This window comes from Neophocaena asiaeorientalis, unplaced genomic scaffold (genome assembly GCF_003031525.2).
Source record: "Neophocaena asiaeorientalis asiaeorientalis breed wild unplaced genomic scaffold, Neophocaena_asiaeorientalis_V1.1 scaffold155, whole genome shotgun sequence".
NCBI lineage: Eukaryota > Metazoa > Chordata > Mammalia > Artiodactyla > Phocoenidae > Neophocaena > Neophocaena asiaeorientalis.
Genome location: NW_020173040.1, coordinates 2,037,016 through 2,052,206, shown reverse-complemented (window position 1 = coordinate 2,052,206; position 15,191 = coordinate 2,037,016). Strand labels below are relative to the sequence as shown.

Below are 15,191 nucleotides of genomic sequence, written 5' to 3'. Positions count from 1 at the left end.
AAGGAAAGGGATAGGAGTTTTTGGCTATTCATTTTTAAAACTTTATTCAAAGTTACAAAGATTCTTTACTCAGCAAGTCATTTGAAAAATGGTAGTAAAGCTCTTCTTTTCCTTCTATAGCCTCTAAAAATAGTAGCTATAGCTCAGAGGTGGGGGAAAAGTTGATTCCTCTTGATAAGTCCCACAAGTTATATCCCTCAAGATACCTTGTATTAGCAAAGAGGCTGGAATCCTCTTGTATTCATGGCCATGATTATGTTGAGAAAGAGAAGGTAGGCAAGAGTGTCATTTCTTTAGGCCACTCAACTATCATTGAGCAAAGAGTCTGTTGTGTCATGTTTTTATTCCGCCTCGCTACCTTTTTTCGAATGCTTATTTTTAAAAACTTGATGCAATTGAAAAATATGCATATCTTGAACAATATTTTTATTAAACCCAGCTCTCATGTAATAAAAGCCTAACTCTAAGACTATTTCAGGATATAATTATATATAACCGTTTAAGAGGAAGCCTGTGTAAGTCAAAGAGTAGCCTCCATTGTACTGAGATTCTTTCTGCTAGGAATGGAATGATTTTTAGACATTTTGAGATGCTGATATTAACCACCATTTGTATCTCTATTGAAGTGATAATTTATTTGGAGAAACTATGATAAAATTCAGCAATAGATAAGCATCTTCACGGTGATATTTTAAATATGTCCATTTGAGATAGTAGAATGAAAAACATAATTATTAAAAATGAGGCCTCTCTCAATTTTAAATGGTTAGCTTAAATATTAGCAAAATTAAACAAGTAAAAGTATATGTACCAACCAATTTTTAAAACGACAAGCTTGCTGAACCTGGGCAACACTTGTAAGTTTACTATGGTAGTCCTTAATTTCCAGATTTCTGTCATTAAGATTCACTCATGATCTGAATAATTCTTTTAGAGATCGTTTTTAAAGCTTTTGAAATTATATTGGTAAAAGGCCGCTAGACCTGGGCACAGTGTGAAACTGTTGTGTTATATCAAGGCTTGTTTCTTTTGATTTTTCATTTTTTAAAGAAAGACTACATGTTCCCATAGATTGCTTCATCATCTGCTTGCTCTAAACTAATGTACATGGATGGTTATATTCAATCCATATTCGATCAAGATATTTCACATCCTCTATTCTAACAACTTGAGAAATATATTTCTTGGGCAGAATTTTACCGTTGCTCAGCTGAGTTGAGTTTGGTATTTAGCTCCCTTTGTAATAAATACAAGTTAATTTCTTATGAGTTAAACTCTTAACCCACTGAAGATAGGGAGATCTTATAAAAATATTTAATGTAATACAGGCATACCTCGTTTTATTGTGATTTGGCTTATTGTGCTTTTTTTTTTTTTTTACAAATTGAAGGTTTGTGGCAACCCTGCGTTGTCAGATGATGGTTAGCATTTTTAGCAATAAAGTATTTTTAAATTAATGTCTGTACGTTTTTTTAGACATAATGTTATTGCACACTTAATAGACTGCAGTATAGTGTAAACACAACTTTTATGTCACTGAGAAACCAAAAAAATTTGTGTGACTCACCTTCTTGCAATAATAGCTTTATTGCGGTGGTCTGGAACTGAACCCGCAGTATCTCCGAGGTGTGCCTGTATAAGTACAGTAGGGCTGGTGACCTTGATTTATGGATCATTTGCAGATAAAACATACCAAACGTGTGTTTTAATATTGAGGCAGTTGATATTATTTATTTGGTGACTCCCAACTTGATTCATGGTCCCTGGCACAAAGCTATGACTCTCCCCTATAATTTGACAGATACTTTTTGTCTGACATTAAATAATTTGGTCACCAGTGTAGAGGATAACTTAAAAGTGTAAAAAGGTGATGTTTGCTATGAGACTACTTCTCTCTTTACTTACCTGCCAGATCTGGACTCAGGGTCTCATTTCTTCTTGCGTGGTTAATGCCAGTCCAAAAATAAAGTATCAGCTTAGGAACCACAGCTTACATTTTCAGTTAAAGTCCTTCCACCAGGTTCAAGAGCAACTGCAGACATGAGCTCAGGTCTTGGCTGGTCAGCCCTGCTTCAGCTTCAGTACTTTTTACATAATCCAGTTTGTTCTGCTGATAAGCAGGACCTCATGCTAGTTTTTATGTAGGTCTTTAGTTAAGGTTTGATACCTTTTAAGAAGCATCATTAATGAGAATACAAATTTTATGGTTTCTTGAAGAGATTAACATGTTATGTTGGGGATAAGTGGATTTAGTTTTAGTTTACAGAGGGACAAGATAGGCACTTCTTTCCATCTTCATCTGCTTCTCCTGATTCAAAAGGACCAGTCTAAAAGAATCTAAGGTTTATGTACCTCTTAAAACTTGGCTAAAAGCTCACATCTTTTGTATAAGAGGTAGGATTGGATTTATGTCTTATTCTTCAGAAATCACACCATTAAACAGCCCTGTCCAGAAGTGTTCCCTTGCTTTGTTCTTGGAAAAATATTGAGAGGCCTGCAAACAGCTTGACTTTCCTAGCCCACTTCATAAATATAGCTCAGTGAAGTAAGATTTTTTTTTAAAAGTTTATATCTTTGCATTTTTCTTATTATAATTATAGTTGTCATAAATTAATCAGTCATATGTTTTAAATACCCTAAGTCCAAAACTTCATATCCCTTGGATTCTGTTGGTTCTTTTTTAATGTGAAATATATTTTATTATATTTATGTTAATTATGTGCAGAACTACACATTTCTTCCAAAGGTCGTTACCTGCATCAGATACAAAAATATAAACAATTGTTTATTTACTAAGTATTAAGTAGTAAGTGAAGTATTGGTGATTATTAATTAGAAAACAGTTATACTATGGTTCTATGTGCAAAACTGTAATGTACTTAGACGTTATTCTTGCTTTGGTGAAGAATTTCCATTTTATTCAATAGAATATTTTGGGTCACGCTATCCTGTTATACCCTTTTCACCTTGTGTGTGTGTGTATGAGAGTTCTGTCTTTTTTTGCCCTCTTTCTAAATTTGATTTCACTAAGCAATGTTTTAATATTTTAATTAAAAAATAATATTTAAAATTACTGCGAATATTTAACCATAAAATTCTTACCTCTCAATGATGAACTGAATTTATTAACAGAATTAAACTAAACCTAGAATTGTATAGAATTAATTAATTTTACATTGTATCTTTGTTAAAATACCACATGAAACACATATTTGATGATGTAAGATTTATCTGCTCATTATGTAGGAATAGGGAATTAATTTAAAAGCTGAACTCTCTTTTGAATATGAGGGTAGATAGTTTGGGAGACCCTGTCCAGACACAGTTCTCCCACTGAGCCCTCTTGCTTCAGCATCTTCTCTAACGCCAAGTTAACAGTGTTTTTGCTCCATCTTGCTTACAGAGTCAGCTGTCTTAATGAACTTAAGGTCCTGAAGAAGAAATTCACGTGTATAATTGAAAGTGTCACATCATTTTGTGACTTGTCAATTCCTGTTTTGTGCTCTATAGCGAATAGATCATCTTAATAAGCCAGCTAACAGTTTAATGAGCACTGTAACTCGTTTGATTCTTACAAAAACCCTATAAGCTGGGATTTGAGCCGGTCTGGCTCCAGAGTCTTAACCGAATGCTATAAATGGTGACAGAGACGTAGATCAGCAGGCTGCCTCTTGGTGGTGGAATGTTTTTTACTAGGTTCTGAAGACAGCGTGTATAGACTTCACACTGTGGTGAATTATCAAGTTTACCACATTTACATTCATCACTCCTGATTTTTAAAAAAAACTCCAGCTTGAACCAGTTTCGGATCAATAAGACATACATTCATGATCTTGTGCAAATTTATAATGACACTGAATTTGTTAGTAAAATGTTTTTCTAACATCTTTATAGGTTTCATGGCACATGAATTCCTATAGATTTTCTCTATGTCCATTTTGTAGCTTTTGTGGTAGTGTAAAAGTTTCCTCTTAAACTAGTGATGATTCTTGAGTTTGCATGCTACTGTCTTTTCATTAATGATTAGCACATTGATAGATTATCAATTGATATCATCTGCAAAATAATATGTCGTAAAGCAAATAATAAACAGTTTGACCATGTACAAAATCCCTTTAGCTCTGTGTATTGCCTGATATTGAGCAAAGTTATAGTAGAGAGACCAAGATTATTTTGTTTTTATTTTGAAAGGCCTACAGTATGCAGCCTTTCTCCAGGACAGCAACCCCAAACAAGGTGAACTAATTTTGCACTATGTTATTTTACTTTAATTCTGCTTTTTTAAAAATTAAATTTCTCTTTCTTTAGGCTAGCTTAGTTAACTCTTGCTAGAATTGTTCATTAAAACCATACTATCTTTACATTGCTTCTAGTTTTGGATTTTGTGCTCATAGGTTTGCTTTTTAAAAACTTTCTGGTATTGAAGTGGCATTTCACATATTATGATGTTGATCAGACTGAATGTAGAGTAGTTGCTGATTTCTGGTGAAATCCAGTGAAAATGCAAGCTTAGCTTTTTGTCATACATGATTGAGTGTTAGTCAAAAGCACTGTATAAATGAATTCTGTTTACTAAAAGACAAAGCGTAGGCAACTCTACCTATAATAAACATGCTTATATCGTTGATACCTCAGAAAAATGTTTCCTGGATTCAGAATGTAGTAACTTTTGAGCTTGACTTTTGCATGTTTTGTATATTCTAAACAGCTATTGCAGTGATTAGAAGAATGAACAGCACATACATTCCCAGCTCATACTTTCTTTTATATCAGATAAGAGTTAGTTGTATGCCATTATATAAACATATATCCAAATGTTTCTCTACTTTTACTTCATTTGAATTACACTTTCATTTCTATAATTTTTATGAAAAACTAGGTCTAGAATTAAACACCCCATTGAAGAAAGATCCGTTTTCATCCTCGTTTCATAGGTGGATGGGAGAAGGTAGGGATAGACGAAGGTAGGAGGTGATATGGGGAGGCTGGAGCTATGGACCAAAATTGTGTTCTCTTGCTTCCTTTTCTTAGTTAACCTAGTAACTATTATTTTGAGAATCACAGGAAGATGAATTAATGTAAAAAAATTCAAATGATGAAGAATGGCAGTTTCTTTTGTTAATAATGAATATATTATAAGCCACGAAAATCCTTTAAGATGTTTCTGAACAGATACGAGGAAAATATTCTGAAATCCTTTGTTTTAAACTTGGAAAGAGTTAATTAAAAAAAATCTTATCTCCATTGAAACCTAGATCATCAATGATTTTTTGATACAAACATTGAAAGAGCTAAAATGCAGCTTACTTATGAGCTCTGTGAAAGGGGTACACCAATGATTGTTATTTTAGTACAGCCAGGCACCACAACTTACTGTGTCTCTGTGGCATCACTGTGTCAAACTTTTTGGGGGAGATTTTTTTCCTACCATGCACAGATTAGGGTTTTCTTGTCAAATCAGTATCTTACGATTTTTTAAGCAGTCTGACTGAAATTATTCCTCCATAGTAAATCTCCAGAGTTTATACATCTGCAGCAAATAACTAGAAATGGTCATGCTTTTTTCTTTATTACTTTGGTTGATAAAGACCGCCAATTTCTTACTAAAAAGCAAACCAAAAAGTTTACATTTTTGTAGAACTTACTAATGTACTTTAGCCATGACTCTGAATGTAGATTGGAAGGTGTGAATTTCAGAACAGTAGCAACTCCCTTCACTTTTGAAGGAGAGAGACAGACGTAGCCTTCTCATATGGTCAAGCAGTAATATATTTGAACCTTAGGTGCCAGTGAGTCAGTGCTTACTAGACAAGTGCTCTATCGAAGCCAATTTATTGGGGGAGTTATTGATGTAAGAGGGAATGAAAAAGCTGCTCTCTCCCAGAAGCAGAGTAGACAGTGATTTATAAAAAGAAAAATGATGGCAGAATCCAAGTTTGAAATTTCAAGATCCCCATTGGGAAGTGGCCTTGATAACACTAAATGTGGGTTTAACCCTTATTCATGTAACTACCACATCTACAAAAGAAGGTTGAGAATTAATCCATCACTCTTAACAGGGGTATTTTTTGATAAAAGCTAAGAGTGATATTTATGAAGAATGAATTCCAAATTAAGGGAGCTTACACTATTCTCCTGTTTGTGTTTAAATGGTACTGGCTGTACAAAAAAAAAGAGTGTAACAAAAAAGAAAATGTTGAAGAAACCTGTATACCTGCAGTTATGGTCTTTTATTTCCAGGAATAGTCCCAATAAGAAAATAAGCCTGCTTCCTTTTTTGTTTTTTTTTTTTTGTGGTAATGTCCTTTGGAGAATGTGATTAAACCTTTAGTTTCACATTTTCAATTTATTTTTCCAAATTCAACAGACCCTGAAAATTTGACAACCTATCAGAACATGGACATTCTGATTAATGGTTATTTTCAATAAAGCATCCAATACCATGGATGAGAAGATAAGAATAGTGAGCATCACCATTTATTACTATTCTCTCTGTTCCCAAAGTATGCTAAGTACTTAGTATATTTTTAAAAAATCAGAACAAAACAGAGGTTTGTTTATTTGAAATACTAAGTTATAGATCTTGCTTTGGGGTATTCCATTTACTGAAGAAATTATCCCATAGACTATATAAAAATGAAAGATAATGTTAGAACTGGGATTGGCTTTGGACTTATTTCATTTTGGACTGGTTTTGTTATCAGATCACCTTAAGATATTTCTGAATATTAATATGTTTAGGAGAGAATTAAAAATTTAAAGAAGCGAATTTCTAGGTATTTTTTCCCTCTTGTTTTAACACAGTAAATGTCTAAAATTGTTTATAATGCCTAACTTCTGATGGACTTTAGTTTCAATTTTGTTCTTAGTCATTGCAGATATTGACAAAATGTCATACGAAACTATTTTGTATTTTTTGTAGGACTGGGAAACAGAAAATCATGACTGGTATTGTTTTGAATGCCATTTGCCTGGAGAGGTGTTGATATGTGACCTGTGTTTTCGTGTGTATCATTCCAAGTGTTTGTCTGATGAGTACAGGCTTAGAGACAGCAGTAGTCACTGGCAGTGCCCAGTTTGCAGGGTGAGTACCTATGAGCTTTAATGTGCTGGTCAGAGGGGTGGAATTCATTAATAATAGCTGCACAAAGATATCCCAGGTGGTCTTGCCAGGTTAATGGATAAAGTACTGGAGGGTGGGGGTTATCTACTGCAATGTTGGTTAATGAACATAGAACACTCATAAATGAATATCACAGGACACATATTCAGGGTATGGATTTTAGAAAGTTTCAATCATGTAAAAATATACTCTTTTCTCTTACTTTACAATTCCCTCTGGATTGTGTGACTCTTTAATGGATAGCCTTTAGGAATCAAGAACCACTCTCCCATGCCAAGGTCTGTTCAGTCAGTCCTCTCTGCTTCTCAGAAAACACAGGTAGCAGAAGGCACATTGTTGGAAACGTTCTGTATCTACTTCCCATTTTATATCCGTGTAATGTTGCCTTTATTTTTTGTCATATCATGGGTTAGTTTATTTCTTTTATTTGGAGGGTGGAGGGATGGAACAGTTGTATATAAAGAATTCTACAAAATGAAATAGTCTGGTAGGTAAAATAGGTACTTCCCACAATTATTTTCATTCATATTATTTCCCCATTGAAAAGTATACATGGCTGTGCTTGTTGGTTGCAGATGTGGTATGTGTGTATATGAGTGATGTGAGATCCCTAAACACTACATTATGTATGGCATTGACGGTGATCAGTAGAGAATTATTTGATTGGAACTTCTATTGTTTTGTACTTACAATTGTTAAGATACTTACTTGGAACCATGCAAATTGCCCAGATTACTCATGAGTCCTGTTGGTGAATATGTTTTATAATACTCATTTATTCATCCAAAAAAGTTTTGTCTTTATCTCCTCTTTGGTATCAGCTAAAAATTTCCTGGCTCATTTGCCAGCACGATGAGCAAAGTACAGTGTTCATTCTAGTCTTCCCTTAGTGTCTGTGGCTTTGTATTACCTTGGTATGTTTCTTAACAGCACTACTGTACATATTCAGTAGGCAGAAAAAAAAAAGACCATAGGGATTGCATTTTAAAAAATGTGTAATGATGACTTGTAATCAAATGCCTAAATGCTAGGTAAGTCGTGATAAATCCCTAGGTCTGAATAAATCAGTGTCAGGCCTCAAGGTATAGACCTCCTCTTTGAGGTCTGCAAGAATTATAATGGCTACAAGAAATCAGTGTTATTGGTCGTGTGGGAACTGCATTAATACTCATAATTTACTCTCATGGATTTGTGTTTTACCAGTAAATATCTCCTGGTTTTTGGTAACAATTTACACTAGAGGAAGTAAAGAATTAATGAGATCTGAAGAACAAAAGCATTAATGTAGTGAAAATATAAAAGAGGTGTGGTCACTGATCAAATAATAGGGATTCAGGGACTTAGGAAATACAATTCTGGACACACCTGTGTCTTTATAGCCATAGCTTTTTAATATCTAATATTTAGTTCATATTCTCATAGTAAAGAATTTAAACAAAAACACTGGGATTTTTGAGGTTGGGTTAAACGTGATGGTAGATGTTTTATATTCCTTACATGAAGAATGGAAGTTGAACATTTATACCTTTGAAGAAAATGTGTCATACTTTCTCCATCAGAATTCACTATCAAGTAGTCAGATTCCATTTTCTAAATGTGTTTGCTCTACTCTTTACTGATAAGATGAAAAATTTTAAATTTCAGTGAGTTGCTGGCTCACACAGAAAAGTGATAGCCAAAGTAGAACTTAGCCAATCCCATCCTGCCTTTCTCTTCTTTCCTTTGGTTTTCTTTTTGTCTTTGTCAGGCTAGATATTTTCACATTGTGATATAATTATGCTTACTGAAATGATGCTGTGAGTCAATAAAAAATTGTGATTCACATATTCCTTTCATAGACTGTGAGCTACTCTTTCGTTAGACTCAAAAAGCCTGTGTCTGGGTTGGGGATGGTGAGTTTTAGCTTGAGCTTTAAAAATTCCAAAGAGATAGTTGCTTCTATGTTAGATCTGTTCTATTTTTTAAATTGTTATGTTCAAGAAAAGGATAAGTGCTAACAGTTTCTTTCCTGAGAAAAGGTATAATAATAACCTTGAGATTCTAAGAGAATTTTAAATATCTTTTTTGGTTGGTTTTGGGTTAATTTATTTTTTTAAACGATGTGTCAAGACTTCCAGTAAAGCTGTTTTTAATAATCTAACATGAGAGTGACTGACCAGATTTAAATATTCTTGGACTAAGAGAACTAAGTCTATAGACTGAAACTTAAAAATTATGGTTCCAAGTCAGCATAATGACTTCTCTACTTTTCTTTGAAATTAATGTTTGGAAAGAATATATATTAATTAGATTTACTAATGAGGAATTTTGAAGATAAGATGCGAGGGCCAAATTTCAGTACAGGATAGAAGGCAATCACTGCTATATAAAATTGAAGATGAAAACATTTTTAATACTTTATAGTGGTCAGAAGACTTGTTTTTACTTAACCTCTGTCCCTTACAGCATTGAATAGGTTACCTCTCACCCAGCTGTGAGCTGTTACCAGATTCACTTCAGCTCAAGTAACTTTATATCATATATCTGATGAATTCCAAAATATCTTAAGAAGGCAATGATGGGAATTTTTCTCAGTTTAGAATAGTTTTTTCAGTTTTCATAATAAATCTCAAGAATCTAAGAACCCTGAAGATATTTCTTTGGAATGTATGCCTTTCTAAACAATAATTAAACTGTTGTTTTACAAGTACAGTAGATTGTTATTGAAATAGAGCCTATGTATATCAGATTAGCATTTTGCTTTGAAAAAAGTTCAAGTAATGTCCTGTTTCACACTCCTGTTACTGAGAACTCTTATTAATTGAAAATAAAAAAGAATTTTAAATTACTTTTTTAAAAGTTTACTGTAAAAAAAAATTTCAAATAATTTAGAGGAGGATAAAGCAAAAAAATAAAATTCCCAGAAATGCAACTGCATCATAGGTGAATGTGCTCACAGACCTCTCTGTGCGCACATGCACATCCATTTGTATCCATCTGTGTAACTGGATGGATTGATGGCTTACATACACTGCTGGATCATAGCCAGTTTGCTTCCTCAACAATGTCCCAGACATCTTTTTTCTACAGTGTGAAAGGGCTTCCCTGATGCACATTTATGTTGTTTCCATGTGCTGTCTGACAAGCAACACTGCACTGAAACTCACCTGTCAGGGTGGGCAGGGGATGGGACACCAGTACCACCGTGTTTGGGATCGTGCCCCCCTTACACCTGGAAGAGCAGTCTGCTCATAATAATTTATTTCTGTATGACACTGAAGTTTATATTTTGTTATATTTAGATATATTTGAATTTTATATTCCTGAAATAGCCATGAATTTTCCAGAAAAAGAGAAAACCATAACTTTTAAGTGAAAATTGCTTTAGAGATTTTATTTGCCTAAAGGATATATCTTCTAAACAAAATGTAGTCAATTATATTTTTAAAAAAGAGGATTAATTTACATATGTCTACCTCATTCTGTTTGATTGCCTTCACAGGATAAATAAATTCATTGAAGTGGAATTCTTAAAGGATAGGCACATTTCAGTTTGTGATTAAAAATGTCACCAAGTTGTCCTTCAGAAGATTATACCCATTTATACCAACATTGAAAGTATTCTCCAATTTTTTGTTACCAATTTGATAGGCTCCAAATGGATATCTCATTTTAATATTCCTTCATTTTCATTTATATGGTTTGCAGGTTACAGTCATTTTTTCCTTGATGCTGTAATTGCAGAAGGCAGGCCTGTGTGTGTGTGTGTGTGTGTGTGTGTGTGCGTGTGTGCCTGTGAGCATACGTGTATGCAATGTATGCCTGTGTGTGAATGTGTATGTGTGTATGCATGTCAAAGTTGTGTGTATACATGTGTGTATGCATTTGTGTGTCGTGTGTGTGCAGCTATGCATGTACATGTATGTGTGTGTGCGTGCATGCACGCACTGCACACTTGCTGGCCTCCAACCCTGCTGGTAAACATCATGGTACTATTTGAATGATATCTACTCGGGTTTTTTAATACATGGGCAAGGTGACATCTTACAGGAAACCCTAAGACCACCCCCCAGGTTGGTGCCATGTTGCCTTTTAGATCATAGCTATCTGGTAGATCTTTCTGTGGGCATGGAAGTGTTCTCTCTGTGCTGTCCAGTAGGAGCCACTGGGCATGTGTCTGTTGAGTACTTGAATGTGGCTTGGAGACCCAGGAACTGGATTTCATTTGGCACATGTGGCTTCTGGCTACTTACTGTATTAGACAGCGCAGTGTTATAACTGCATATCTAGATGCCTGTAGTACTCCAAGAGAAACATTTTGGTATAAAATGTCAGCCTCATGAGTGGCCTGGCATTTGTTCTCCCCATCAAGCCATAGTTACGACTTGGAAGAATTCTAAAGGAAGGTTATAAACCAGCTTGCGCCCTGCCGCCCCTCGTCTGCACAGCAGATTGTACAGCAAGCACTGCATTGTGGCTCTGTAAGTTACAGTGTGGTGTAATGTAATGTATAGCGCACAGATCAATGGCTACAGTATTTGATAGCGCTGTGTTTGCTATTAAGCTGGTACTTCCCAAAAATCAGATCAACTGCAGGGGAAACTGTATAGCAAAACAAAATAGTTGGCACTTTCCAGGCTAACAGTTCTGAGACAAGAGTATTTTGAAAGGTCCCTATTTCCTCCATCCTCTTTTAATATGTTCATGTTCCTTACATAAATGAATTTTGTTTTTATAACTTTAAGGAGTTGTAGATTCATGTAGATTCATGTTACTGCTTTCAAATTCACATAAATGAAAATTTTATGTTAGGACTAAAATCTGTCATTAGGGAGAAGAATGGAGGGCTCTGAACTGTGCTCCCATGGAAAGTACTAGAATGGGAAGTCTGCAGTGACCTCCTTGCCTCCTTTTCCATATTTGGTCCACTGTGCTGCTCCAGTGAAATCCATCCAAAGAATTTTTTTTTTTAATTGAGGTATAGTTGACATACACATTATGTGTTTCAGGTGTACAACATAGTGATTCACAATTTTTAGAAGTGATATTCCATTTAGTTATTATAAATATTGGCTATATTTCCTGTGTTGTACTAAATATCCTTGTAGCTTATTTATTTTATGCGTTGTAGTTTGTACCTCTTATTCCCTTACCCATATCTTAGGCTTTTATAATTGTCTTATAATATAAAAATGTTGTATTACTATTTATATCCTTAACATCTTTGGTTCACTTTACGTCCCATTTATGATGCACTTGTCGTGACTTATATATGAAGGGATCAACTTAAGTCACAAAAGAAAAGAATACCAAAGTATTGGATAGGGGATATATTATTCCAGTATGTCTTTAAAACTATAAAATACTCATCTGCCCACAAATGTTTCATATGGTATTTTTCTCTGTTTAAGGGTCACAAACTTTAAAATTTGTGTTAATGTACAAATGTATGGTGAATCAACTTAGCCTACTAATAAAATACAGAAACACAAGAAAATGTAGATAAGAAAATGAAGAAGAATTTATATGGGAGAATTTTACTTATTTAAGAATACTTTGGTTATACATCTAATCCGCAAAGCTCTCCCAGATTTGCAGTGCCTGATTCTCTGATGCTTGACTAGTAGGCCATCTAAGGAGATCCGAGGAAGGGAGCTACACTAGTAGGAATTATTCCTAAGATCTCCCTACTACTGCAGCTTCTCCTTAAAATATTTAGAATGATGATGTCTATTTTACAGGAAACTTAATAGATATATACAGAAAGAAGTCTATAGAAAGCATTTAAAATTAACTTTTAGATTGGATGTTAATCCCCAGGTACTATATATTTTTTTCACATGGGGTATAGTATACTCGTTAGACAGCTACTGAAAACAAGGGAATTTAACTGTTTACTAAAACTAAACCAAGACTGAGTTGCTATTTAGGAGGTCACCATGGGTACATACTGACTTGTCACTGTTAACTTAGTTCTGGGTAAGTTATATTTGAGTCATTTGTACTGTGACTCCTGATGAAAGCTATTTCTTGAAACTGGAGATAGAAATTTACTTCTGAATTCATTTTTCATTCTTTTGGGTATGTAGGCAGTATAGTTTTTTCAAATCTCAAAATTAAGGAGAATTCTCATTTAATGTTCAGAGTGAAACAGGACAAAATGCGAAACGAAAATATTTTGAACGTATATTCTTTACTCTGTGTATCTACTGTGAAATGTATTCTTTCTGATTAGTCTTCCTTTTTTAATGTGGGAAGTTTATTAATATTTTCACCCTGAAAGTAAGTACCTTTACCTTCAAGATACATATTATCAATTCTGGAGTAGAGATTTGATTTTTAAATAAAATAGAAGAAGCGTTTTTTAAAAATGTAGACAATCATAGTATTAAAAGCTATGAATGAACATTAATCAAATTTTTTTTACAATTTTTAAAGACAATGGGGTCTTATTTTTATACTCACAAAAGTAGAAAATTAATTTTTAAGAAGATCTTTGTCTGAACCAATTACTTTATAAGGCAGTTTTGGTATTCATTCCCGGCTTTACTAGAGGAAAAAGTAATGGGAACATTGATAAAGGATTTTTTTTTTTGCGGTACCTGGGCCTCTCACTGTTGTGATCTCTCCTGTTGCGGAGCACAGGCTCCGGACGCGCAGGCTCAGCGGCCATGGCGCACGGGCCCAGCCGCTCCGCAGCATGTGGGATCTTCCCGGACCGGGGCACGAACCCGTGTCCCCTGCATCGGCAGGCGGACTCTCAACCACTGCGCCACCAGGGAAGCCCTGATAAAGGATTTTTAAAATTGGATCTAGGATATGAAATTGTAAAATCTCATGTATTGTTATATAAGCTCTTTATAAAACTACCTGGAGCCAAGTAAGAAAGGAAAAAATCCACATTTTCTACATTGCCTCCCCATGATGAATTTAACAAGTTACAGTCAGAAAGTGTTGGATGTGAGTGTGAAATGTTCAGGGTGTATTTTGTCCTTGAGATGTTTCTTTTTAGTGGCTTTTAAAAAATGTTAATTGAGCTTTATCTTTTATTTTTAGCTATAAGGGATTAAAGAGATAATAGTTGGACTGGTTCCTACATCAAGATGGTTACAACTTAATCTAGATAAATAGAAAGCTCATTTAGTGTTTCCAGTATTGATGTACTGAAAATATGTACAAAGTGCGCACAATTTCCTTTTATTGTCTCTGCAGGTGATGAGGCCGGAGAGGAAGGGGTGGAGAGGTAGGAGTGGGGAGGTAGGGGAAGGAGTGGGGAGGTAGGTAGTGTAATGTTGGCTGGTTGTCAGCCTCATTAAGCAGAGAACATATATATGATACTCATTCCGCGACCCCAAAACAGAGACATGTAAGTTATTTTCAGAAGAGAGAATGGAAAGGTTTACTCCATTGAAGAATCCGTCCTCCCTCTGCCTTTTGAATCTTGTTCTTTCTTTAAAGACTAGTGTTGGTAGAAGATGGAAGGAACAAGGAGACACAACCTGTGTTCTATGAACTTTTTCGAATGTCCCTTTCCTATTCTTAAATCCCTGTAATCTGCTGCAAAAGAACTTAAAGTTATGTCCAAAAGTAAATTTAATTTTGAATGATAAAATTCCTGACATAACAAGAATAACATAACACCCTTCTCTCTATAGCTAGTATTATAGCAATTTCTCTGTGGATGTAGTGGATATAGAAATACTCCATGTTTTCACAATACCAGTCAGTTGTGTGACTTGTGGAAGTAATTTGAGACTATACTTTAATAGTTGGTAAATCACCCTGGACTGGCAGATACAAAGCTGATTATATCATCTGAACTTAGTCAAAACCTCCCAACCTCAATCAGAGAGCAAAGAGTTGACTCTGTTAAAATTAATAAATATAGATACAGCTGAAGTAGCATTCAGTGCTGTTTTGTAAATCTCCATGAAGAAGTCTGGAAACCCTGTGCATTAGTGATTCAGCAGGAGCAACTTCTCAAGTAGAGAGTGCTTGGGAGTAGAGTCATGTTTGCCAACACACTCCAAGAATCCACCTCAACATGTTCTTTGTGGTTTGAATTATCCTCCAAGTTCAACTTTTACTT

At 34.7% G+C, this 15,191-nt stretch overlaps 1 protein-coding gene across 9 annotated transcripts in view; it reads left to right on the top strand.

Annotated features, from left to right (window-relative positions):
- The window catches only part of ZMYND11 (zinc finger MYND-type containing 11), a 136,721-nt gene that overhangs the window by 85,603 nt on the left and 35,927 nt on the right, over positions 1 to 15,191 (top strand). For 5 of the 9 annotated variants that reach the window (XM_024742770.1, XM_024742766.1, XM_024742768.1 and 2 more), the window contains exons 4-5: positions 4,192 to 4,236; positions 6,923 to 7,084. The exons of 2 other annotated variants lie outside the window; for them this stretch is intronic. In XM_024742770.1, the coding sequence (XP_024598538.1) occupies positions 4,192 to 4,236; positions 6,923 to 7,084 (207 nt within the window). Of the gene's footprint in view, positions 1 to 4,191; positions 4,237 to 6,367; positions 6,464 to 6,922; positions 7,085 to 15,191 lie in introns of those variants that run through there. 2 more of the 9 variants (XM_024742773.1, XM_024742769.1) reach the window with 2 other exon arrangements.